At 43.3% G+C, this 25,083-nt stretch overlaps 1 protein-coding gene across 2 annotated transcripts in view; it reads right to left on the bottom strand.

Moving 5' to 3' along the window:
• The window catches only part of GSDME (gasdermin E), a 162,268-nt gene that overhangs the window by 21,053 nt on the left and 116,132 nt on the right, over positions 1 to 25,083 (bottom strand). For both annotated transcript variants that reach the window (XM_040433634.1, XM_040433635.1), the window contains exons 7-8: positions 17,822 to 17,949; positions 13,820 to 14,003 (exon numbers count right to left, since the gene is read on the bottom strand). In XM_040433634.1, the coding sequence (XP_040289568.1) occupies positions 13,820 to 14,003; positions 17,822 to 17,949 (312 nt within the window). The remainder of the gene's footprint in view (positions 1 to 13,819; positions 14,004 to 17,821; positions 17,950 to 25,083) is intronic.

Below are 25,083 nucleotides of genomic sequence, written 5' to 3'. Positions count from 1 at the left end.
ATTCCCGGCACCCGACCTCTGAGAGGACGCTGTGATCACCTGAGGGGTTAATTGCGCGGATAACAGCGTCCTCTCAGAGGTCGGGTGCCGGGAATGCGAGTCACAGAATTCCTTCCCTCCCCCACGCCGGCCGACCTGCTAAGAGCGCCGCCGCAAGCGGCCAGCAGGTATCGGGGACATTTGCACGAGTACAAGTACTCGTGCAAATGTCCCGTATCAGTTCATGCTGGGGCGGGCGGCTGCAGATTTAGAAGCGGTCAGCGCACATGACCGCTTCTATGACGTCACAAAATACCGCGGTATTTAGGAAACTGCGATATCGCCATATCGCCGTTTTTTTAATACCGCGGTATATCGTGATACCGGTATATCGCCCAACCCTAATGGGGACTGGGTATTGCGGATGTGCTAGCGGCGATCTAACAACCCATGTCCTCAGCTCTATACACAAAATCCCGGTGACAGGTTCCCTTTAAAGTTACTTTTATTCAACCAGCAAGTAATAAGGCACACAAAAGCTCACTTGGCCTTTGCCACAGCTCTTCTGGTCTTCTGTGTTATGGTCAGATGAAACAAAAATTTTATTAATTGTTTGGTCACAATGATGTTTCCTTCATTTGGTGTAAAAAAGGAGAAGCCTTCATCCCAAAGAACACCATCCCCACTGTCAAACATGGTGGTGGGAACCTAATGCTTTGGGGGTGTTTTTCAGCCAATGGACCAGGGAACCTAATCACAGTAAACGGCACCATGAAAAAAGAGCAATACATGAGGATTCTCAATGACAACATCAGGCAGTCTGCAGAAAAACTTGGCCTTGGGCACCAGTGGACATTTCAGCATGACAATGAGCCAAAACACACAGCAAAAGTGGTGAAGAAATGGTTAGCAGACAACAACATTAACGTTTTGGAGTGGCCCAGCCAGAGTCCAGACTTGAATCCAATTGAGAATCTGTGGAGGGAGCTAAAGATCAGGGTGATAAGAAGACCCTCCAACCTGAAAGATTTGGAGCTCATTGCTAAAGATGAATGGGCAAAAATACCTGTGTAGACATGCAAAAAGCTGGTCTTCAATTATAGGAAGCGTTTGATTGCTGTATTAGCCAATAAAGGCTTTTCTATTGATTACTGAGAAGGGTATAAATGATTTTGGACTGGACACTTTTTGCTCAAATTTAAATAAAAGCTGAGAAATGTTTTTTTTTCCCCCCACAATAATGCCTCTTGTACATCGTCTTATTATCTTTTGGGAGACACCTATGTCATTTCCCGTCAAAAAATTACTTGCTGGTTGAATAAAAGTAACGAAGTCAAAATTTGCTTGGGGTATGAATAATTACGGGCAGCACTGTAGCTAATACGGTTGAAAAAAGACATATGTCCATAACCCCTTTAAAAGGGCAATACAGTGGGGATCTAACCCTTTATGGATACATAACAGTATACCTGCCTCAATGTGCGATTACAATCATACTGACCGCAAGGGTAAGAATAAAGTAAAAAAAAGTATACATATAATGTAAAGTGGGTTACTTCAAATGTCATGACATTACTTGGAAGTGAAAAATATGACTTATTTCCTGAAATGGCTAAAAATAAAAAGGTAATGTAAGTGCAGGAGCTCATGTTCTCCAAAGGATATACAAACAATATTAAAAGCAATGCCCATGAAGAGAACCCATGCTCATACACACCATTTGGGAATATGGACATCATATAGTGGGGCCTACGACTTAGGATCCCTGAGCCTGTAAGCGTGGCTCGCATGCAACTCGAGCTCTCCATATTTTACAGATGAATGGCCTGTATGGAATACTATACTTCCTCTGAAACAGGTTACCCCAGCAAAATTAGCTGTGGATCCAATATGAAAGGGCTTGTCTGCGATGAGACATTAGTTGTACTGTAAAAAAAAAAAAAAAGTACACAGAGTTAAAGAAGCACTCGAGGATTTTTTTCATTGCCTATATAGCACAGAATAGGCCATTATTAAAGAATTAATTCTACATTTCCCATCATGCCTGGCTCTGCGAAGACCACACTGCACTCCTCTTTGTAATGGCCATGACAGATTAGTGATACAGCTGCAATCCCCTGCAAGGTCTCCATGTTTTCCTGTGTGATATAACTTCAGCCTGTCTCCCCCCTCTGCCCTGTCATCTCTCTCTGGCTTTTATATGAAGGGGGCAGGAAGACCAGTGTGACATCCCATAAAAGAAAACTGGAGAGTCAGCACACACAGATAATATAGACAGGCAGTGAAAGACAGCTAAGCACGGTATACACTTACTACATATCGGCAATCCTGGTCCTTTAGATAGGGGGACATTATATCTTCACTAAAATACAGTCCTGATCAAAAGTTTAAGACCACTTGAAAAATGGCAAAAAATCATATTTAGCATGGCTGGATCTTAACAAGGTTCCAAGTAGAGCTTCAACATGCAACAAGAAGAAATGGGAGTGAGACAAAACATTTTTTGAGCATTCAATTTAATGAAAACAACGAATAAGCTGAAACAGGCTGTTTTTCAGCTGAACAAAAGTTTAGCACCACACCTCCAAAAAAAAAAACTTACCACCCCCCCCCCCCAAAAACAGAAATCCAACTTCCAAACATGAACTCCGTAATGAGTAGCTCCGCCGTTATTGTTTATCACTTCAAAAATTCGTTTCGGCATGCTTGATGCAAGCGTTTCCATGAGGTGAGTGGGAACATTTTTCCAAGTGGTGAAGACGGCCGCACGAAGGCCATCTACTGTCTGGAACTGTTGTCCATTTTTGTAAACTTCCCTTGCCATCCATCCCCAAAGGTTCTCAATTGGATTTAGATCAGGGGAACACGCAGAATTGGCCAAAAGAGTGATGTTATTCTTCTGGAAGAAGTTCCTTGTCCTGCGGGCATTGTGTACTGTAGCGTTGTCCTGTTGAATAACCCAGTCGTTACCACACAGACGAAGGCCCTCAGTCATGAGGAATGCTCTCTGCAACATCTGGACATAGCCAGCGGCCGTTTGACGTCCCTGCATTTCCTGAAGCTCTATTGTTCCACTGAAGTAAAAAGCACCCCAGACCATTATGGTGCCCCCTCCACTGTGGCGCGTAGAAAACATCTCAGGTGGGATCTGCTTGTCATGCCAGTAACGTTGGAAACCATCAGGACCATTAAGGTTAAATTTTTTCTCATCAGAGAATAAAACTTTCTTCCACCTTTGAATGTCCCATGTTTGGTGCTCTCTTGCAAAGTCCAAACGAGCAGTTCTGTGGCGTTCAAGGAGACGAGGTCTTTGAAGACGTTTTTTGTTTTTGAAGCCCTTTAGTCTCAGATGCTGTCTGATGGTTATGGGGCTGCAGGTCAGCACGAGTAAGGGCCTTAATTTGGGTCGAGGATCGTCCAGTGTCTTGATGGACAGCCAATTGGATCCTCCGGCTCAGTGCTGATGAAATTTTTTTGGGTCTTCCACTTGACTTTTTTGTTCCATAACCCTCAGGATCATTTAAGAAATTCCAAATGACTGTCTTACTGCGTCCCACCTCAGCAGCGATGGCGCACTGTGAGAGACCCTGCTTATGCAGTTCAACAACCCGACCACGTTAACAAAGGGAGAGTTTTTTTGCCTTTGCCATCGCAACGTGTGACTACCCGACAGAAAATGACAAGGAGTCCACATCTTTGCACAGATTTGGCCTTTTAAAGGCATGTGGTCCTAAACTTTTGATCAGCTGAAAAACAGCCTGTTTCAGTTTAATCGTTATTTTCAATTAATTGAATGCTCAAAATTTTTTTTGTCTCACTCTCATTTCTTCTTGTTGCATGTTGAAGCTCTACTTGGAACCTTGTTAAGATCCAACAATGTAAAATATGATTTTTAGCCATTTTTCAAGTGGTCTTAAACTTTTGATCAGGACTGTACAAGGATATACAGAGGAACACGGAGGATGATTAGGGGAGGGGTCTGAAAGCTGTCAGGAGGGATTTGACTGGTGCTAATGTCATCTTGTAGTTCACAGGAAGTCAGCTACGGAGAGAACAAGTTCCTGTTTACACATTGGAGCAAGCTCTGGTCTGCTGGTCAGACTTGAGGTCACATCAACAGATTCCCAAAATGAAAAGGTTCAAAATGTATCTATGCAACTGATTTAGGGTGTAAAGAATTACTATACTTCACTTATAAAATAAATAAAACAGAGTGCTTCCTTAAAAAAAACGTTTCACCTAACAAACAAAAATAGTAATAATTATATTGTGGGTCACATGTATGTCAAAAGATGCCATTTTGGTATACAGCTGACATCTAGATACTGTTTTTCTACAATATTCATAAGTAGTTACAATATTCAACACTACAAGAAAGAAAACTCAGCACGTGTTTTTTTTATTTTTTATAACGAGTGTAAGGGTATGTTCAGATGTAGAAGATGAGATGCAGTTAAAACCATCCATATTCCACATTAGAATACCACAAAGTGATTTTCGATGCAGTTGCGGTTTTTATAGATGAAACACGTTTAACCAGCAAAAACTGCAAAGGCATTGAAAACCACATCTAAAACTACACTGTGGTTTTTATGTGCGAACATACCCTATATGGACAGACATATCCAACCATATACTTGGAAACCTTTCATGCACAGTTGAGCATACATATTATATGCAGATCCCCCACCACTGCTGCTCAGATGCTCCAGTCTCCAATGCTCTCCACTTTCTAGTCCAGCTTGACACATAGGCCAATCACCAGCTAAGGCAGGTCACCACTGCAGCCAGTGATTGGCTGAGTGGGCAGTTCCAGCCATTTCCTGCGTGTCCAGCTGGGACCAGGAAGTGGAGAGCAGCAGAGACTGGAGCAGTGAGAGAACAGCAGCATCAGGAGATCTCTCAGAAATGCTTGCTTTAATCGGTTTCTAGCCCACTGATTTTAAATGTATTTCCCCAGAAAAGCCCATTAACCATACAACATTGGCAGCACTAGCCAAAATGCTGTGAAACTATGGTGCTCTGTGACCGTATTAGAAAGCAAAAACTGGCAAGTACTGGCTATAATGCCTCTGGCAGGACTCTTGGAATGAACTTAGGAACAATTAGCAAAATATTAAGAAATGGCAATAAAAAGATATGCTACAAGCCATGAAACAGATGCAAATTGTGATTCCACTTGGGAGCCATTCAAGAGATGTTGATCTTGCCAAGTGCTATAGCAACACAGCTCGCATGGCTGTGCGAATAACCTGCTCCTCTTTGACTTTATAACATTTTATTTTATTTTTTATGCTATTATAATCCTTAAATCAACACCATTCATTTATTTTTAATCACAGTAGGCTCATTTATATCCCTTAATACAAAATGACACCTGGTTACAAATACAAAAATAGTGTAAACCCAGTGCGTGTTAGGATTGCTGCATGTCATTCGCTGTATAATTATTGTATGATTTAATATAAGGATTAAGCAACTGAAAAAATTAAATAAAATTTAAATTCCTAACCTCAAATGCTAAGAATGAACTTCCACAGATAGAGAGGATACAGACATGAGTCCCATGTGTTACGGAAGTGAAAATGGATAAAAACAAATGGATAAAAACAAATGGACAGGTGTTCACTTGCTGTTACGCTGCTGCCACACACAGATTTTTTATATACACTCACTGATAAAAAATAAATTAAAAAAATTAACGTACTCAGAAATGTCTGATTGCTGCAAAACTTGGCATGCACTTATGTCTCAGGCAATATGTAAATTATTACAGGCCACTGTTCGGTAGTGCACCTTTTGGTGAGAGATCGTTGACTGCTAGGCATGCCTCTACTACGCACAAAGACATTTTGCCTGGTTGACAGTCATGGCCTGCCATCTAGCTGTTAGTAGGTGTTGGGAACAGTGGTTACACACTCAGAGAACAGACTCGGGATGGCCCGGACAGACCACCTGTAGAGAGGATTGTTTGATTCGTCGACAAGCACAAGCAGCTCCTACAGTTTTGTTGACCACCATTCAGACACAGATGGCGCTTTCATTACACACTCGTCTCTGCTTAGACCGTTTCCAGGCACTTAGCAGATGTGTCCTGATATTGACAGCCAGCCACGGTCACCTTAATTTGCAGTGGTGTCGTGAACGAGAAACCTGTATTGTTATGGACTGGAACTATATTGTCTTTAGCAACGAATCCAGGTTCTGTTTGGGGTCCCACGAAGGTTCAGTATGGAGACCTTGTGGTGAGAGCTTCCATCCTGGCTTCACTGTGGAGTGACACACTAGCCCAACTGCTGGTATGATGATCTGGAGAGCCAACACATACAACAGTTGGTCACCCCTAGCAGTGATACGAGGGACACTAATAGCTCAGCAATATGCGCAGGACATCCTGCGGCCACATGCATTGACTTTCATGGCAGGGCTTCCTATTGACATTTCTCTGCAGGATAATGCTCACCTACACAGCAACACACCTACATACAGTTTTCCAGGATTGTCTCCACCAGATTGCAAAACATCCTTGGCCTGCCCAGTCGCCATATTTATCACCAATCAAGCTTTTATGGGACCTGCTGGGATACCAGCTTCAGCAACCTATGGGTGTGCAGGATCTACAGGCCCAGTTGCAAGAGCTGTGGGCAAATATGCCTCCATGTCCAACCGTATCTCATCTTGTATCAGGCTAGAGACAGCCCAACATGGCACTAAAGCCTCCTCTCAATTGTACAGTTTTCCGCAACAAACGTACCCTTTTGCTCAAATGTTGTAATCATTTACAGTCCTTCTTGGTGCGTTTTTTTTCCTCAATAAGTGTTTTTGAGGGGTTTTGCCATTTTTGGTGACAGACATTTCTTGTAGCAGGTTTTAGACAAAATAAAATGCAAGCTCCAGATTTTGTATAGAAGTTTATGGGAAATAGTAAACATTGGACAAATAGCTTTTTGTAGTGGGGTTCTTTCAACCTTGAGGTGCATTTTTTTGGTCAATGGTGTTATTTCTTTTAAATGGTGCGCTGCTTTGTGTATGGGGTTTACGTCATTAAAATTTCCTGCAATATTTTTAAAAGCCAAAAATACACTAAAAAAATATTAGCTGTGCGGCAGCACCCTAACACAGCAGCTATAATCCAAGCAGGACATCTCTAAGAGGGTTTCTGAACAGTTGTAGGGTATAGGGAAGATGAACAAGTGCCCCTGATGACTGGATATCAGACTGGAGGTATACAGAATACAGAAAACTTTATCTTTTCTTTCAGGAAGAAAGGAGGCGATGGAACCTGCTGTACATTGGCAACAGACTAAACTTCAACGGACTCTCATTGACTGTTAGTATTGATGAGACATTTGATTGTCCACTTATTAAATATAAGATACTGGCAATACAAGTCACAGTACTAGTAGGCTGCTAGAAGAAAAATAGCAGTTATTCCAAAACATTTTGCCTATTATGACCACACTGGATCCTTGTGCCCGCTAGTCCATGTGTTAAGTCTGAAGCGTTCTCCTGCATACAGTGCCATTGACAGGAAAAGGCAAATCAAATAATCAGTTCCCTGTTAGAGCACCCCTGAAAAAGGTCCTTCTATTGTAAGATGTATCCCTTGAATATACAGACGCTGCTTGCATATTCGGGCAGCAGCTAGAAAACCCCATGACATCAGTGATGACATCACAGATTCCCTGTGCAGTTTGGCCTTGGAGGCCTGCAGAGAAGACGTGACATGTTTATAGCAGGGCAAATTTGCCATGCCTGCTGTGAAAAGGGACAACGTCTGCTGATACTGTCTTGTGGGAAGCCCTGATCAGATGCCAGGGAGCCCCAGGGAATAATGGTTGGGGATCATTGCCCTATGGAATAAACACAGAACTGAGTAAAAGGCCCTCCCCAATTGTCGGTGAAGTGCAGTCAGGGAGGTAACTTTGACAGAAGTGATCTCTGCTTTGAACAATGTAATCGACTCCTTTTGTGCTAATTTTTATATTATACTGGGCTAAGGAGACAAATGGAAGATTAGCTGAGAAAACATTTTAATTTTGCAATTGACACTGACAAATAGTGAATCCACATGCACAATAAGTGGTAAGCTCTGCTCTAAATAAAGCCAAGGTTACTACCTTTCATTATATCAATTGTACTTCAGAGAAGATCAAAGGCCCATGGCTTTCCTGTGGTCAGTGCAGTTTATGGTACAATGCCAGTCTGCTTGTCATATGCTGCCTAAACAACAGTATGTCAAAAGAGTCATCACTGTGCCTACAAAAATCGACATAGTGAGTGCTTCACTCTATCTGAATGGATATTTGTGACTGAGCTGGAAGAAGGACTATTTTGTTAAAATCACTGAACTCTTTTTGACTGCATGCAAAAGAAAAAGGAATGGGTCATCCCAACTATGTAACAGCAGCTCAGAAAAGGCTGTGGTTCTCCATCGCCAAAAATTCCCAGATGTGTAAAATTACAGGAGAATTACTACAAGGTGTTGACAAGATGGCATTACATGCCTGTCAGACCTGGTGTCCTCTTGCTGGGAAGTGACCCCATGTGCTGGAGATAAGGCTATAGGAGCCCCTCTCCTTCCCACATCTGGTGGCAAATCAAAGAATTCTGGTCTTCGGCGTGTGCGCAGTTATCTCTACTATGCAACACCTCCCTTCCTGTATCCCCTCTGATTTGCCTCCTAGGTCTTATGACAGAAGTGTAAATTCCGCATGGTTGCTAGGAGACGATCGGGATGGGGACCCGATCATTATTATTTTCCCACATGATGGACCATGTGATGAGCGCAGTGATGTCACTACAGGTCCTTTTCCTCCTGGGCATCAAAGAAGAAGACAGAAGAGATGCCTGCTGCGCAAACAAGTGGATGAGGCGAGTTAAATTTTTATTTTATTTTTTTAACCCCTCCATACCTATTTTAGTAAGCATTCTGTATTAAGAATGCTATTATTTTCCCTTATAACCATGTTATAAGGGAAAATAATAAAAATCTACACAACACCTAACCCAAACCCGAACTTCTGTGAAGAAGTCCGGGTTCGGGTACCAAACATGCCGATTTTTCTCACGTGCGTGCAAAACGCATTAAAACGTGCGGAAAAAAATTGTGCATTTTCCTGCGACGCACACGCTTCCTACCCGGCCTTCACAAGCGACACCCGTGTGAAAGAGGCCTTAATCCTAATATTGCTGGGAGCGGCTCGAATTCTAGTGGCTAGTAATTGGAAACAAGCCGAGACCCCCTCAATATCACATTGGCAAAACAGAGGGGATATCAGGGTACTGCTTTGAGCAATTGGCCCATTGGGAGCTACACACCCCGAATAAGTTTGCGGTTTTATGGGATCCGTGGAGGAAATATAGGGGCCTGGGATTAGCTGCCTCTAACCCTCCTTAGGAGTAACTGTCTTCCCTTTTGGAATACCCTACTTTCATCAGTCCTGGTATGCTACACCCATGACAAGACCATATTCCACTTTTTCCCAGACCCACACCCTCCCACTCCTCCGTCCCCCCCCCCCCAACCCCTTATCCCTAACTCCTTTCCCTGGTTAATATACTCTTTAAGGTTATACGATTCAAATCCAGACTATACATGACTTTTATTGTGTGTTATAAGAGAGGGCCTCCTCCTCCTGATGTGATACGTTTTGATGGGTCATGGCACCCAATATCTGTATCTGTCATTGTATTTTATGCTTGTCAAAATAAAATACATTATATATAAGAAAAGGCTGTGGTATAAATCTACAATCAGAAGAGGACTATAAAACAGAATTCCTAACCACACTGACAACAAAAAGACAAAACTGCACAGACTAATCCTGGCTTAAAAAAGTAGGAGTAATTTGCATTTCTGTCAGACAAAACTCGTGGACAAAAACATTCAAGCAGCTGCATGAATAAATGCTTCAGAACTGCAGCCCTCTGCGGCGAATCCGGATCACTGTAGAGGGGTTAAAGCGTTAATGCCCCGCAATCCCCCACTCCTCGGTTTAGCAAGGCTGAGGCTTAGAGTCCACTCCCAGTACTAGCACAACTGCAGCAACATATGTGCAATGAGGTGCGTAACAGATCCAATTAAATATCACAGACATTTCACAAACATCTCCATGGAGTTTAGAACGAATCTTTCCTATTTTTATGAAAGGAATGCATGGATGTAGATCTCCTAAACACAGTGTGATGTCTGCCGAAGACAGTGATTTACTTACACAAACCAGCAAATACTGAGCATAGCGGAACAGAAGCAGATGGCAATAAAGTCCTTAAGGGAAAATGAGGACATTTTTAATAAAATTAGCAGACAAAGGGTACAATAACCATAATGAACAGCTGTGCATTACACCGGGCTACCGGAAGATCATACAATTTTTTTATTTTCCTTGAAGTTTTTGATTAAGTCTAAATAAGCCCCATGTGCTTAAAGAGGCCCTGCCTGCTCTCCTGCCATACCTGCATTCCCCATTATATACTAATTTTGGAGAATCTGTTCTGATAAGGCCTCATGCACACGACAATATGCATATTGCGGTCCGAAAAATACGGGTGCAATCTGTATGGAATTGACATTTTCCCATACCGCCCCATCTTAAAAATGCCTATTCTTGTCCGCAAAACAAACATGACCGGTATTGTATAAATCCATTGTTGAAGGGGTATCCCAGTTTTTATTTCTTATATTAACCTGTTTTCGGACTTCTACTATACATTCTTCTCGCTTATATATATTTTTATATGGGTACAGATGGCCCCTGTCTGCACAGTATAATGGTGAGCGATGTAATGCATCCCTAGGAAAGCTGAATAGAACTAATAATGGTGTCAGTCAAGACACCCCCATTAACAATCATTTAGGTACAGGGATACTTGACACATGTATTGCTAGCCCCAGCACATTCTCTGTGTGCGAGAAAGGGATTGCCCCAATATATACATTTATCCTCAGGGAATAAGCATCTGATCGGCAGCAGTCTGGGTCCCACGTTCGCCCATTTTAATGGGGTGATAGTCGCTCATGTACACTGCAGCTCCACTCATTGTCTATGAAGAAAGCTAAGCATTGTAGTCTCTGTACGCGACTATGTCCACCGAACTGGGTGAATGAATGGAGCAGCAGCGCCCACGCTTGACCTCCACTTCATAAATTCGGGGGACTTGGGACTCCCTTGATTGGTGGGGGGCCCCAGCAGTTCGGATACTTATTCCCTAGACACAGGGTAGAGAATAGGTTTATAGTTTGATATAAACCCTTTAAAGTGAACCCGTCACCAGAAACTGCAGTGTAATCTGCAGGCAGCATGATATAGAGCAGGAGGAGCTGAGCACATCGATATATACTGTAGTTTTGTGGGAAAAGATGCAGTAAAACTTGTAACTTATATATTTATCTCTCTCCTTTTTGTAACTTAAGACCACCCCAGTGACTGACAGCTATCTGTGATAACACCTTCCCTGTGTACTGAGAGTAGGGTTGAGCAAATTGACTTTCGATGCGTCATCTGAAGTCGATTCGTATCAAACTTCATTGTAATACTGTGCGGAGCGAGCGCTCCATACAGTATTAGAATGTATTGGCTCTGATGAGCCGAAGTTATTACTTCACAAAGTCTTATGAGACTTTGTGTCAGGGGCGTAGCTAGAAATGACTGGGCCCCATAGCAAAAAAAAATTATGGCCCCCCCCCCCCCCCCCTCCCGGATCTCCCACCCCCACACACCTCTCGAACCTCCCACCCCAACATCCCCACACCACACTATTAAAGGGATTCTGTCATCAGATTTAACCCCTCTAACCTAAACATATGCTCATGTCCAGACTAATAAGAAGAATCCTAAGCTGGCCTTATTAAACCTCACTGTGGCTCTATTTGCCCAAAAAACTGGTTTTTATAACCTGTCAATCACTTACTTAAGGTGCCCAAGGTGAGGTCCGTTAATACAGGGTGCCCGGCCGCACCCTTTGCCGTCCGTTGCCCAGCGCCGCCTTCCCTGTCTTCAGCGCTGCCTTCTACAGCTCAGCGCCTCCTCCGCAATCCTCCCCGACACTCTGCCAGATCCCGAGCCTGCCGCTGCCAGGAGTACGCACGGGCGCATCAGGCTGAGCCTAGTGCGCAGGGGCGGGATCTGGCAGAGGGACGGGGAGGATTGCGGAAGCGCCGCTGAGCTGTAGAAGGCGGTGAAGACACAGCCACCTAATCCTATCTGAGGGGTTACAGTACTCCAGTCTCCACATCTCTCCACTGACTGACGCTGACGCCTGCCGCTTCGGTCGGAGACTCAGTCAGACTCAGTCCCACTCCCCAGCCAGCCCTCACCTCAGCCACTTGAAGTTGAACCAACTAAACTGTACCCCGTACTGCGCATGCGCCACCCGCCGAGCCAGCCAGCGACACTCCAGCAGCTCAACTCGCAGCTTCCTAGTACGTGCCGCTCCTAGTCTGCGACCCCGCCTCCTCCACTTCCGGCGAAACGCCGCCCAGACTGCATCTCTACCTCCGCCGGCTCCGAGTCCGACTGCCCCCTATCACAGCGCCACATTTTTTTATTTTTATTTTAATCCTCAGTCGGCGGCGGGCCCCCAGTGGCGTAGGGCCCCATAGCCATTACTATGGCGATCCCTATGCCACTGCTTTGTGTATTAACTATGAATTATTACTGTAAAAAACCTTGATAGCGAACTCTGGTTTGGTTCCAAGGTTCAACAGTGCAGAATCTGCAGCTCAAGTCGCATGTGTAATAGAGCCCTAAGAATATGTTCAAAAAGTGGCAAATTTGTTGCAAACATTTCTGGTCATGAAAAAAACCAACCACATCTGAATAGTAAGCAAAAATCGCACACAAGCTGCAGAAATAAATATCTGCAAGCAATATGCAGTGTGTAACTTTGATGGAAAGGAGACTCCAGCCTTGGTAGCTTGGCTTTTGCCATTTCCTGACACATTAGCCATCACACTGGCAAAGTAATGCACGTCCAGTATAGATAAAGACTGTGCCCTACAGATTTAGAATGTACTTACCTATAACCATCCATGATAGCCTGATTAGAGCTGCATATAAAGTAGAGCAGCAGTAGAGGTGTACTTACGCATGCCATTGCCTCCACTTTCATACTGAGTCACAGAGATTTCTGTCAAATTTGGTAAAGGTTCTACATACAAAAATGGTGCTGAATTTATGTATGAATTTGACAGAAATAAATACTATATTCCATCAAAAGAACAATATGGCCCACGTGCACTCTTATGCTTCAAATGTTACAATATCAGCAAGGCATTTCTTCACTGTATGTTTCAGCTTAATATCACAGGATTAGGCCTCTTTAACACTGGCATGTGCGGTCCGTAATACATGGGCGCCGTTCCGTGGGCACTTGAATGGGTTCGCAAATCCGGAGATGCGGAATGGTGGGGAACGGAACCTCGGAACCCTACGGAAGCACTACGGAGTGCTTCCGTGGGGTTTCGTCCCGTACTTCCGTTCCGCAAAAAAGATAGAACATGTCCTATCTTTTTGCGCAACAGCCGGATCGCGGACCCATTCAAGTGAATGGGTCCGCGATGCGCCGCGGCTGCCCCACGGACTGTGCTCGTGCATTGCGGCCCGCATTTTGCGGGCCGCAGCACGACCACGGGCTGTCACGTCGATGGAAGCAGATTTACATTCGAGTGTCTGATGATATTTATAGGCAACTGTTCGATTCTTGTCAAGTGTGGGAGAAAATATAGTATGAAAAAGCTGGTTATGACTGAAGGTAAAACGTGCTGCTGTCAGATGAAGGGGAAACATTCACTTATTGTAGGAATCTTAAAATATACTGGGAAAAAAAAAATGTTTACCATCCAGTGCACTGGTCAGGATATGGAAGGCTGCGATCAAGTCTTCAGACTGTTCTGTAAGCTTCTTATCTCGGAGATCATATCCTACGAGGGACAGTATCTTTTGTGCATGTTCTTTCTGAGGCAACTTTAATTCATTCAAAAACGTCAAACCAGGCTTAGAGCCTAAACAGATCTCTTCTACCTAGGGGAGACAAGACAATCATGTACCAGTCATTAATCAGTGGAAAACAGCCTAGCTACTGATCTCTGCGCACAGATAGTTCCCTGCACGCTGGAGCAAAACGAGCTGTATTTAAACAGTAGAAAAGCAATGATGCAAATGGAAAAACAAGCATGTTAATTATGCCCCTCAGCTAGAAGTAAGCTGCTGCGTCTCTAATTCTCCTTTTGGCCTAGCTATGATTATTAGTCTGGCAATATGGTTCTCAATTTCAGCATAAAGCAGCATTTGCCATGAATGCTCATATTCTGAACTGATTACATTGTCATCATAAAAACGCAGTGTACTCTGAAGGCAACATGTTACAGAGCAGGAGGAGCTGAGCAGATGGATATATCATTTTATGGGAAAAGATTCAGTATAATTTGTATTTCATTCACTTAAATTCCTGCTCATTCTGGGCTGTGAGGTCAAGCGGGCGGTCCTATTAGTGATTGACAGCTCTATATATACACACACACAGTCAGAGGGGAGGCTAAAAATCACAGATTTTTTTTTTTTAGCAGATATTCCATTAGAATCCATTTTTCCTGCAACACAGCAAGGGTTAACAGTAAAACAAGCCTCAATATTCATTACCCTGCCTCTTCAGTTTACAGAAACACCCAATATGTGGTTGTAAACTGCTGTATGGGCACATCACAGGGCTCAGAAGGAAAGGAGCAGAGGGCAGATTTTCTAGAATGTTTTTTAAGCCCGATGTTGCATTTGAAGAGACCCCTGAGGTAGTAGCCCTACAGTGGAAATTCCCAAAAAGTGACCCTATTTTGCATACTGTACCCCTCAAGGAAATATTCAAGGGGTATTGTGAGCACATTGACCCAACAGGCATTTCATAGAAATTCTTGGCATCTTTTCTAATAAAATGTTCTTTAACATCAAAAGTTTTCATTTTTGCAAGGCGTAACAGGAGACAAAGCACCCCAAAGAGGCTGTGGGGTGAAATAATAAATGGTATTAAATGGTCGAGTGAGCATTTTGATGCCACAGGTGTTTTGCAGAAATAATTGCACAACAGACTGTAAAGTGAAAATATCTAGTTTTCCACCTATATGGCATTACAATATGTTGTGCCCAGCTGGCGCCATCTGAGACACCCTTTAAAATTGTTAGGTGGGTTCCACTGGGTACGGGCACAGAAATGCCACAAGTGTGAACATAAGCTGCAGCTTGGGTACGCTGCAGGGTTCAGAAAGGAAAGACTACCATCTGGCTTTTGCAGCACAGATTTTGATGGATTGGTTTATGGGTGCCATGTTGCCTTTGAAAAGCCTCTAGGATGCCAGTACAGCCAATTTTTGAGAATTTTTTTTTATTTTCTCTCGATGGAGTTGTGTGAGGGCTTATTTTTGGTGGAATGAGTTGCCATCCACATTGGTACTATTACTGTTTTATGGGAAGTAGGGTAAAGAAAAGACAGCAACTCACTTCTGCTTATCTGGAAGACTTTCTTCCCTTTCTGTTGCTCCTCAAGCATCTGCCAGGAGGCAGCCAAGTCTCTAATGCCATAATGGGCCCCACAGGTCCAGGAGAAAAAAAAATTGTTATAAATTCTCCCTCTCCTGCATACAGAATAGTGCCTCACATATAAACCCAGATGTACATATGGTATGCAATTTCCTTATCCACTGTCTAGAAAGATATAACTATACATTTCTCTGAATTTCGAAGTATGGATTAATGAATAAAAGGTTTCTGGATCACTTCAGCTGCTTCTCTATGAGATCACAACTCTAGCCCTGAAGCGAAGGGAGCAGGGAAGTTACTGAGCAGAAAAAAATGGTCCAGAAGGAGAAACAGCATGGTGTGCTACCAGAGAGAAAAATATAATGTGCATAAAAAAACAACTATATTTTTATTGCATGTATATGATAATAATACTTCAATTGAAAGTCCTCCAGATAAGCAGATGAGTTTCAAGCTTGTGGGATGACCCCTTTAGGCCTAGGTGAGACTTTTTTGCCGGCATTTTCTTTTACTGTTTTTTAGACAAAAAAAAATGCCAGCTCCAGCATGTGAGCCCAGCCTTCCCTACTGCAGAGAATTGTCCCACATGCATGATGCTCACACAAGTTTAAAAGATGAACACTCACTGGTAGCCATACATATTAGACATTGGTTTGAGCAATCAAGCTTCAAAAACCTTTACAAAAATGTACAACCATTTATTTAAGCTGAGAGTTCAGAGATTTACCTGAAAACATCCATGAAAATGCAGTACATTGTACGATATTGGTAAATGGTTAGATGAGCAGAAGTGTGAAAATAGGGTGTATCCAGATGTTTTGCAAAACCATATCAAAAATTTTGATTCAACCAAAATGTTTGAAGACACACTTAGAGTGGTTCTACAAGAATGAGTCCAACCTTCACTTTACACTGACGAGCTTTCCTGTTGGGCTCATACAGCACGCAGGATCACTCCAGAGCACAGTTTAGCAAGCCCCCCTCTTCTCCTACTAAGATGCTCTGCAAGAAGAGGCAACCTGCCCTAGATGGGTTGCTGGAGGCCATTTTTAATCATTCCCTCTCCTGACAGGTCTCTAGAAACTAGTTGCATTCCCCTTGCCATAATTCTGGAACATCTATTCTTGTGACTATGTTGTGCAATTGTTCTACTCTTTATGAATGACTTTTTTCTATTGTTTATGAATAAATTGCAGCAATCTGCTATAAGAGGTCCAACTGGGTGTTTCCAATAGAACAATTTCAACAAAAACGAGCATCTTTCACCTGAAAATGTAAGAAATGATTGTTTTAGCCGCCCAATGACCGTTATTGTCTAAAAAAAGATGGCCATGTTTGAAATTTTTGTCTGATAGTTCAGAAGAAAGATCCTCATTCAAAGGAAGATCATTCACCTACTAAAGATCTTTCATTGAAGGAAGATCATTCAGAGATCTTTTGTTAAAGAACATTTCATCCTTCGCCCGGTCTTCCTTTTAACGACAATCTTTCGTCTTAATCTCAGACAGAAATTTCAAATATGGCCAACTTCTTTTCAGACAATGATGATTGTCTGTCATCTGACTGCAAAATTTCACATGAAAAACATCATTTTGATTGAAATAGTCTTTTTTTTTTAATAAAGAGTAATGTGTATGGGAATCTTAACACTGGTATCTGTTGAATTTGAAAAACAGTACCTTTAATGATAACATACTTAAAGGGGTTGTCTCACTTCAGCAAATGGCATTTATCATGTGGGGAAAGTGAATACAAGGCCCTTACTAGTGGATTGTGATTGTCCATGTTGCCTCTTTTGATGGCTGGATTCATTTTTCCATCACATTATACACGGCTCATCCTCTGGATAGATCATCAGCATCTGATTTGCGGGGGACCCCCGCTGATCAGCTGTTTGAGAAGGCAGCGGCGCTCCAGTAGCGCCGCGGCCTTCTCACTGTTTACCGCAGGCCCAGTGACGTCACGACTAGTATCAACTGGCCTGGGCGGGGCTAAGCTCTATTCAAGTGAACAGAGCTTAGCCGCGCCCAGGCCAGTTCATACTAGTCGTGACGTCACTGGGCCTGCGGTAAACAGTGAAAACCGCACCGCTATTGGAGCGCAGCTGCCTTCTCAAACAGCTGATCGGCGGGGGTCCCAGGTGTCGGACCCCCGCCAATCAGATGCTGATGATCGATCCAGACGATAGATCATCAGTTTAAACAAACTGCAGAACCCCTTTAACTTTCTCTACATGATAAATGCCATTTGCTGAAGTGAGACAACCTCTTTAACATACAATACAGTAGCAGTAAACATCCAGCTGATCTTACCACAGCCTGTATTTGAGAGACGGTTTGCCCATCATCCAATATTTGACAAAGCAGATTATACAGCTCTTCACGGAGGGAGTCAGGAAGCTCTTGTAATAAAGCAAACTGCTGTGTAAGCTCCAATATGTCTTCCAAGAGAGAAAAAAAATAAAAAAAAAATAAAAGTGCCTTTTATGCTGCCATGAAAGAGACATATGACATAAGTACAGGATGAATATCTCACACAACAAAACCGCCTTTCAGAAGCATTTCACAGATTTTTCCTATAGTTTGGTAGGTACAGTGGATTTTATATCATACATTTTGTTAGTATCGGTTCCCCCTCGCCGTGCTCAGTTTGTGTGTTAATGCAGAAGACACTAACAGTAAATGAAATGTCTCTCAGTGACACAATGCCGTCTCCTGCCAATACCTGCTTCATTATATAGAACAGATTTCAAAGGTGATTCTATCAGATCATTAAAAGTTGCAGTACAGAGAAAAGACTCTTCTTAGGGGATAGGTTAAAGCCACCGCTACTACAAACCAAGTGGCCCTGGTGACCAAGTCTTCCCTCCGGCACTCCATGCATTCTGCACCTGGGTGTTTTCAGCTAGTGATAAAGGCAGACTGCCTTACTGTCACTAACAACCTGCACCGTCTTTGTGAAAGCGGCCAAAGATTGCAGGAGGGGGAGCGCATACAGGGGCGCGCATGATGGCCGTGCTACGTGCTCCTCCTGCAGTAAAAGCAACCTGCACACAGCACAAGTAACCTGCTGCTTAAAAGGTTGCACTTTTTTTTAATGTCAGAGGGGAGGCCGGTGTTTGCATACAAGTAGGGAAGGCAATGCTGTGACTGCTGGGGGGAAAGGGGGAAGGCAATGCTGTGACTGCTGGGGGAAAGGGGGAAGGCAATGCTGTGACTGCTGGGGGGGGAAGGCAATGCTGTGACTGCTGGGGGGGAAGGCAATGCTGTGACTGCTGGGGGGAAGGCAATGCTGTGACTGCTGGGGGGAAGGCAATGCTGTGACTGCTGGGGGGAAGGCAATGCTGTGACTGCTGGGGGGAAGGCAATGCTGTGACTGCTGGGGGGAAGGCAATGCTGTGACTGCTGGGGGGAAGGCAATGCTGTGACTGCTGGGGGGAAGGGGGGCTGTAAAAGGGAATATTAATTATTATTATTTGGAGTTTGAAAGGAATCCATGTTTTTTGTAATGTCAAAACCAATTCTGCTTTTTGCTGAAGTTTAATTTCTCTGTTAGAAACTAACTCTGATTGCTGTTAAACTAATTGCTGTTAAGTTCCTTTTCTCTGTAAGCCTGAATTTTATCTCTTTGGCACTACTCCCGGACAATATTCCTAATATGGAAGTTCAGTTTTTGTTTCTCATTTTCTGTCTGTAGAATAGAACGTGTTAAGAGATTAGGTTGAATACATAACTTACGATGATATGCTAATAAAGGGGGTAAAGCCCCCTCTATATAACCTGTGTGCATTAAAAATATAACTTCAGAGTGTTCATTCAGTACATCACTGTTGTGTCTTTTATTCTCTACTGAGTGAAGCGCTCTCCTGACGTCAGAAAAGGACTCAAACCAAGCCGATACTAGAAGTTTGGTGCCAGGGGCACCAAGTGGGACGTTGAGATTCCCATCAGAGTTAATAATAATTAATATTAATAAATAGGCATAAAATATCTATTGTTGACTCCGCCTATTTATTCTTTATTCTACCTGTTGCTCTACCTTTTCCTGAACTGCGTGCACTGAATTACGGCGGCGACAAAACACTATAAGCTGTATTTAAATAATAAAAGTATTTATTAAACCAATAACACGTTTACAGTCAATTATTTCTGATTATATATATATATATATATATATATATATATATATATATATATATATATATATATATATATATATACATACACACACATACATACACACACAGGGTGGGCCATTTATATGGATACACCTTAATAAAATAGGAATGGTTGGTGATATTAACTTCCTGTTTGTGGCACATTAGTATATGTGAGGGGGGAAACTTTTCAAGATGGGTGGTGACCATGGTGGCCATTTTGAAGTCGGCCATTTTGAATCCAACTTTTGTTTTTTTCAATAGGAAGAGGGTCATGTGACACATCAAACTTATTGGGAATTTTACACGAAAAACAATGGTGTGCTTGGTTTTAACGTAACTTTATTCTTTCACAAGTTATTTACAAGTTTCTCTTTGTTTACAGCCATTGACATGTTGCCGAGGTTAACTCGTGAGGAGCGGATAGAAATTGTGTTGATGTCTGATGAACGCAGTAACCGGGTCATTGCAGCAGATTTCAATGCAAGACACCCTACGAGACCACCCATCTCCCATGCAACAGTTAGCAAACTGCTTGCCAAGTTTCATGAAACCGGTTCAGTGTTGGATTTGCTAAAATGTGGACGCATGAAATCTGTCTCTAATGAAGAAACATCAGTGGCTGTCCTAGCTTCATTCAGCAAGAGCCCACAGCGTAGCACTCTCCACATGTCACTGGAGAGTGGCATTAGTCGAACATCCCTTCGGCGGATATTAGCTACTCACAAATGGCACCCTTAAAAACTCCAGCTACTGCAGCATCTCAACGAGGATGACCCAGATCGGCGCACTGAATTTGCAGAATGGGCAAAACAGGACCAGGACCCTCAGTTTACGCAGAAGATTTTGTTCAGTGATGAGGCAAACTTTTATGTGAATGGTGAAGTTAACAAACAAAACCACCGCTATTGGTCTGACACTAACCCACATTGGATAGATCCCTCCAAGACTGTTGGAACAAAAAAATTGATGGTATGGTGTGGTATATGGGGTACAAAGATAGTGGGGCCATTCTTCATCAATGGAAACCTCAAGGCCACTGGATATGCGAAATTGCTAAATGATGATGTGTTTCCCTCTTTCCAGCAAGATGGTGCACCCACCACAACATTATGGGTGTCAGGTCCGAGCATTCCTAGACGAACAGTTTCCTGGAAAGTGGATTGGTCGTCGTGGGCCAGTTGAATGGCCCCCAAGGTCTCCCGATCTGACCCCCTTAGACTTTTATCTTTGGGGTCATCTGAAGGCAAACGTCTATGCTGTGAAGATACGAGATGTGCAGCACATGAAACTACGGATACTGGAAGCCTGTGCTAGCATTTCTCCTGCGGTGTTGCCATCAGTGTGTGAAGAGTGGGAGAAGAGGGTTGCATTGACAATCCAACACAATGGGCAGCACATTGAACACATTTTATAAGTGGTCAGAAACTTGTAAATAACTCATGAAAGAATAAAGTTACGTTAAAACCAAGCACACCATTGTTTTTCTTGTGAAATTCTCAATAAAGTTTGATGTGTCACATGACCCTCTTCCTATTGAAAAAACAAAAGTTGGATTCAAAATGGCCGACTTCAAAATGGCCACCATGGTCACCACCCATCTTGAAAAGTTTCCCCCCTCACATATACTAATGTGCCACAAACAGGAAGTTAATATCACCAACCATTCCCATTTTATTAAGGTGTATCCATATAAATGGCCCACCCTGTATATATATATATATATATATATATATATATATATATATATATATATATATATATATACACACACACACACACACCCCCAATATATGCACTTCCCTCTACAATCCCCCTGTTGTCGAGAACACAACAATGAATGAAGTTTGAGGGAAGTGTTGTGCTGGGAAATATTTGCCTGCTCAACCACGCTTATGACTGGTGACAGTTCAGGATGGAATGAAGTATAATTCTTACACTTAAGTATCTAGACATCACCCATCGCGACTGACACCTCCAACCTGCCATTCAACATAACCAAACGTCTCCATCCACAGAATACACTGTCTTCTGGATCTTGCTCTGGAACTTTCTTGGCTCCAGAATGAACCTCTTTCATTTCTGCTGTCTGTCAATGCTGATCTTCAGGTATCAGCCACTCCCAATGTCGTCTTTTACTGGTCAGACTCTGGGATGGCTTTACCCTCACAGTCTCTAGGTCGATCCACGTAGCACCGCCTTCTTTCTAGGGTACGGTCAACCATGGATGGGCCACCTTTCAGCAAAGACACTTCTCCTTTCATCTTGATTGAAGAATCTATCGTTGAGGGGGTTCTCCCATGGACAAATATGTAGGTCTTTACAAGGCAGGTCAGAATTTCTTGAGTAAGGAGTGATGTCACAATACCTAAGTTGGCTGCGGGAAGGGACACCGTCTAACTCTAACCGACATTCAATCCATCCCTTATGAACTTCACCAGTGCTAGGGTTGAAGTGGCAAATACCTTAAGAAAGTAGGGGATCTACTCTTTACCTATTCACAAAAAAAAAAAAAAAGATACATCCTATCCACAGGCATACAACAAATTAATCCCCTCAACGCTAATTAAATTGTGTGTGTATACCCATAGAGACTCATGCAAAAAGGCATATCTCTCTACACCTCCTAAGACACAGGTAGGTCACAGACCTACGTGTCAATGGGAAATGATTACAGGATGCAAATGTGTGTACACCCATATTGCAACTCACCGCGGTACGTTGGGCGAGTTTCCGTGAGTATAGACTGTCACATATTTGCACCTAAAGTGTCTATAGGTACACAATTGGTCAAACATACAAAAAAAAAGTAACACTTTCGGGGTCACAAGTCCAAATCAGAGTCAAGTCCTTGACCCCTGACTTCATTAGTATAGCACTTTCTGACTGTCCTTTTTGTAGTCACTTAGCCAGTCCTTTCATCCGTTTGTTGATGACATTTCAATGAAAGTCCAAGGTATGACCACCCGGGCACTAAGGACGATCACTGGATGGATGGGCAGGTTGAAAAGCAAAGTCCGTTTGGGATGGTATCCAAAGCAGCTAGGACACAGCGGAGTCTTTTTCCATGGTCTCTTTCTCACTGCTCTCAGTGGTATCTGGTCGGATATCCACCTTCTTAGCTGGGCGTAGTTGGGGTTATTTTCTCCTGCTCCATTGTATCCATACCTAGGACAAAAGACAGTACCATATGCTCCTGGGGGAGTTCTCCCCTCACGGTGTAATTAATTGCATGCCATCACCAGCACCAATGCCCTTGACCCAAGTGAAGAAAAAGATATTGGGCTGACCTTCATCTAACAGGACCCCTCGTTATCCCAACACTGGTGTCTGAACACCCAACCATCAGAGGATCGCATCCTCTGCTTCCACATCAATCTGTACCAACAGATAAAGATAGCCATTTTAAAAGGTTAGGATATCCAAGGGGAGCTGTGAATGAAGCACCATCTTGTTCTTGATGGCACTCTATCCTTGTCTTACTCGTGTACTCAGGCTGATTTCCCCCGTTAACCGGTCTTATGGAGGCCAGTAGAATCCATGGCATAGGTCATGCCTTGACTCTTCAGGACTCCACAACACAAAAATACAGGCCACACTCTGCTGTCAATCATTCTGCGTCCAATCTCAATCAGAGCTGTGTTACCTGTCCAGACCAGAAAGTAAGTCCACAGTGCAACATCACACAGAACCTTGTGCCAATGTTGCCTTCCGCAACCCACTAACTGCCCTGGCCCATAGTAAAACACAGCCCTACCGAAAACCTTGAGCAAAACTGCAGTACCTGTCTGGATCTGATAGATTGGCTGCACAACATAACATTACACGGCACAGTGTACCAATGTTACCTGTCCACAAACCAATGCCTTCCTCAGTCCACAGTATAACACTGTTCTACCCAAAGAAGACACAAGAATAAATCAAAAACAACTGCGCCTGGACTCACAGTGAGGAATGCAGACAACAAAAATCAGCAGGGCGAAACACATTTGTAAACAAGGACTACCGCCATCAACACAAAAATCATACAAACAGATAACCAAAACTCATGACATGGACATAAATGGGGAACAAACGGTATAACAAATAGTACAGGGGTGTTAATATTCTTTTCTAGCCTAGATTGGCCAATTTTACCCCTCAGCACCTGGTGAGGCGTATGCTGCTGAAAGGTGACCCCTTTATGGCCAAGCTGACTAGGCCCCACTGCACAATTTGTTACTTGGTTACTACTACTGGACACATTGCAATTACTTGCACAAGGGCAATTCCTTGCAATGTGTCCTTTGTTCCCACACCTGAAACACCTGACTTGGCTTCCTTTCCTGTGTGTTTTGTACTTACCTGCTATGAAATGTTTCGCTATGTGACCTAAGCCAGCACATGCAAAACATCTCTTGTTTGCCCTGCATGGCTTAGGTCTGTCTACACTGCAGCCGTGCTCCCTTCTTTTGAATTGTTCCATCCTCAGGGATGCACTTTTCCCAAAGTCATGGAACAATTTCTGTTATTCTGGATAGGCTAAAATGTTGGAAGATTTGGCCCATCACAGACTGATCTCCCCCTTTTTGCCCTGGATAGGGCACAATTTTTGGAGATTCTGGCCCTGACTTTAAGGAAAAAGAAAGGGCCGGCACCATTTTGGAAACATTTTTAATGACATGTTGCATGCCAGTCATCAGGTGGGACCTTACAGCAACCTCATAATTTGGCTACCATCACGTTAGTAGAGGCAGCCCGTTCCTTGAAGGCCTTGATCTCAGCATACAACTGAGTCAACTGAGCCTCAATTTCCTCCTTCTGCCTTTGCAGCTCTACTAACTGTGACTCTAATCTAGCCACCTGCGTGTCTTGGTCAACCGTAGATTGTACATTCTCTGCCAGCTATGCCCATAATGCCGAAACCTGGTTCGAATTACTGGCACAGCACTGGCAATGAATGTTCGGAGGAATTTTCTCTGTTGACCGAGACACCAGTGCAACATGCACTGGCTTTCAAATGCGATCCTCAAATGTATGCACAAGTTTGGCTAGCATCTGAAGCCGTTTAGTCGCCTTATTCAATATTGTCCGTTTGTTAATACAGAGCTAGTCATGACTACAAGCCTGTGTCAACAAATCGTACCACAGCATTTCTGCTGACTTGTACGTGGTGGGGAGGATAGGGTTAAACGTGCTGTGTTTTGCCAAGTGCTGTAGTGTCAAGAAGTCCACTCTCTCTTTTTTTTTTTGGAGAAGCCATCTTCTCTGGTGCTGTCTTTTCCGGTCCTTCGTTTACTGCTTGGAGGAGGTCCTCTTGTACCCGGAACGCCTTCTCCTGTCCAGCCAGACTTCTGATCAGCACCAACGGCGAAAGTTCTCTGAAAGCGACTGTATTCGACTTCTTCTATGGACGCTCGCACGTGTTCAAGGGGCGTG

Source organism: Bufo bufo, chromosome 5 (genome assembly GCF_905171765.1).
Source record: "Bufo bufo chromosome 5, aBufBuf1.1, whole genome shotgun sequence".
NCBI lineage: Eukaryota > Metazoa > Chordata > Amphibia > Anura > Bufonidae > Bufo > Bufo bufo.
This window is presented reverse-complemented; position numbering and strand designations above follow the sequence as displayed.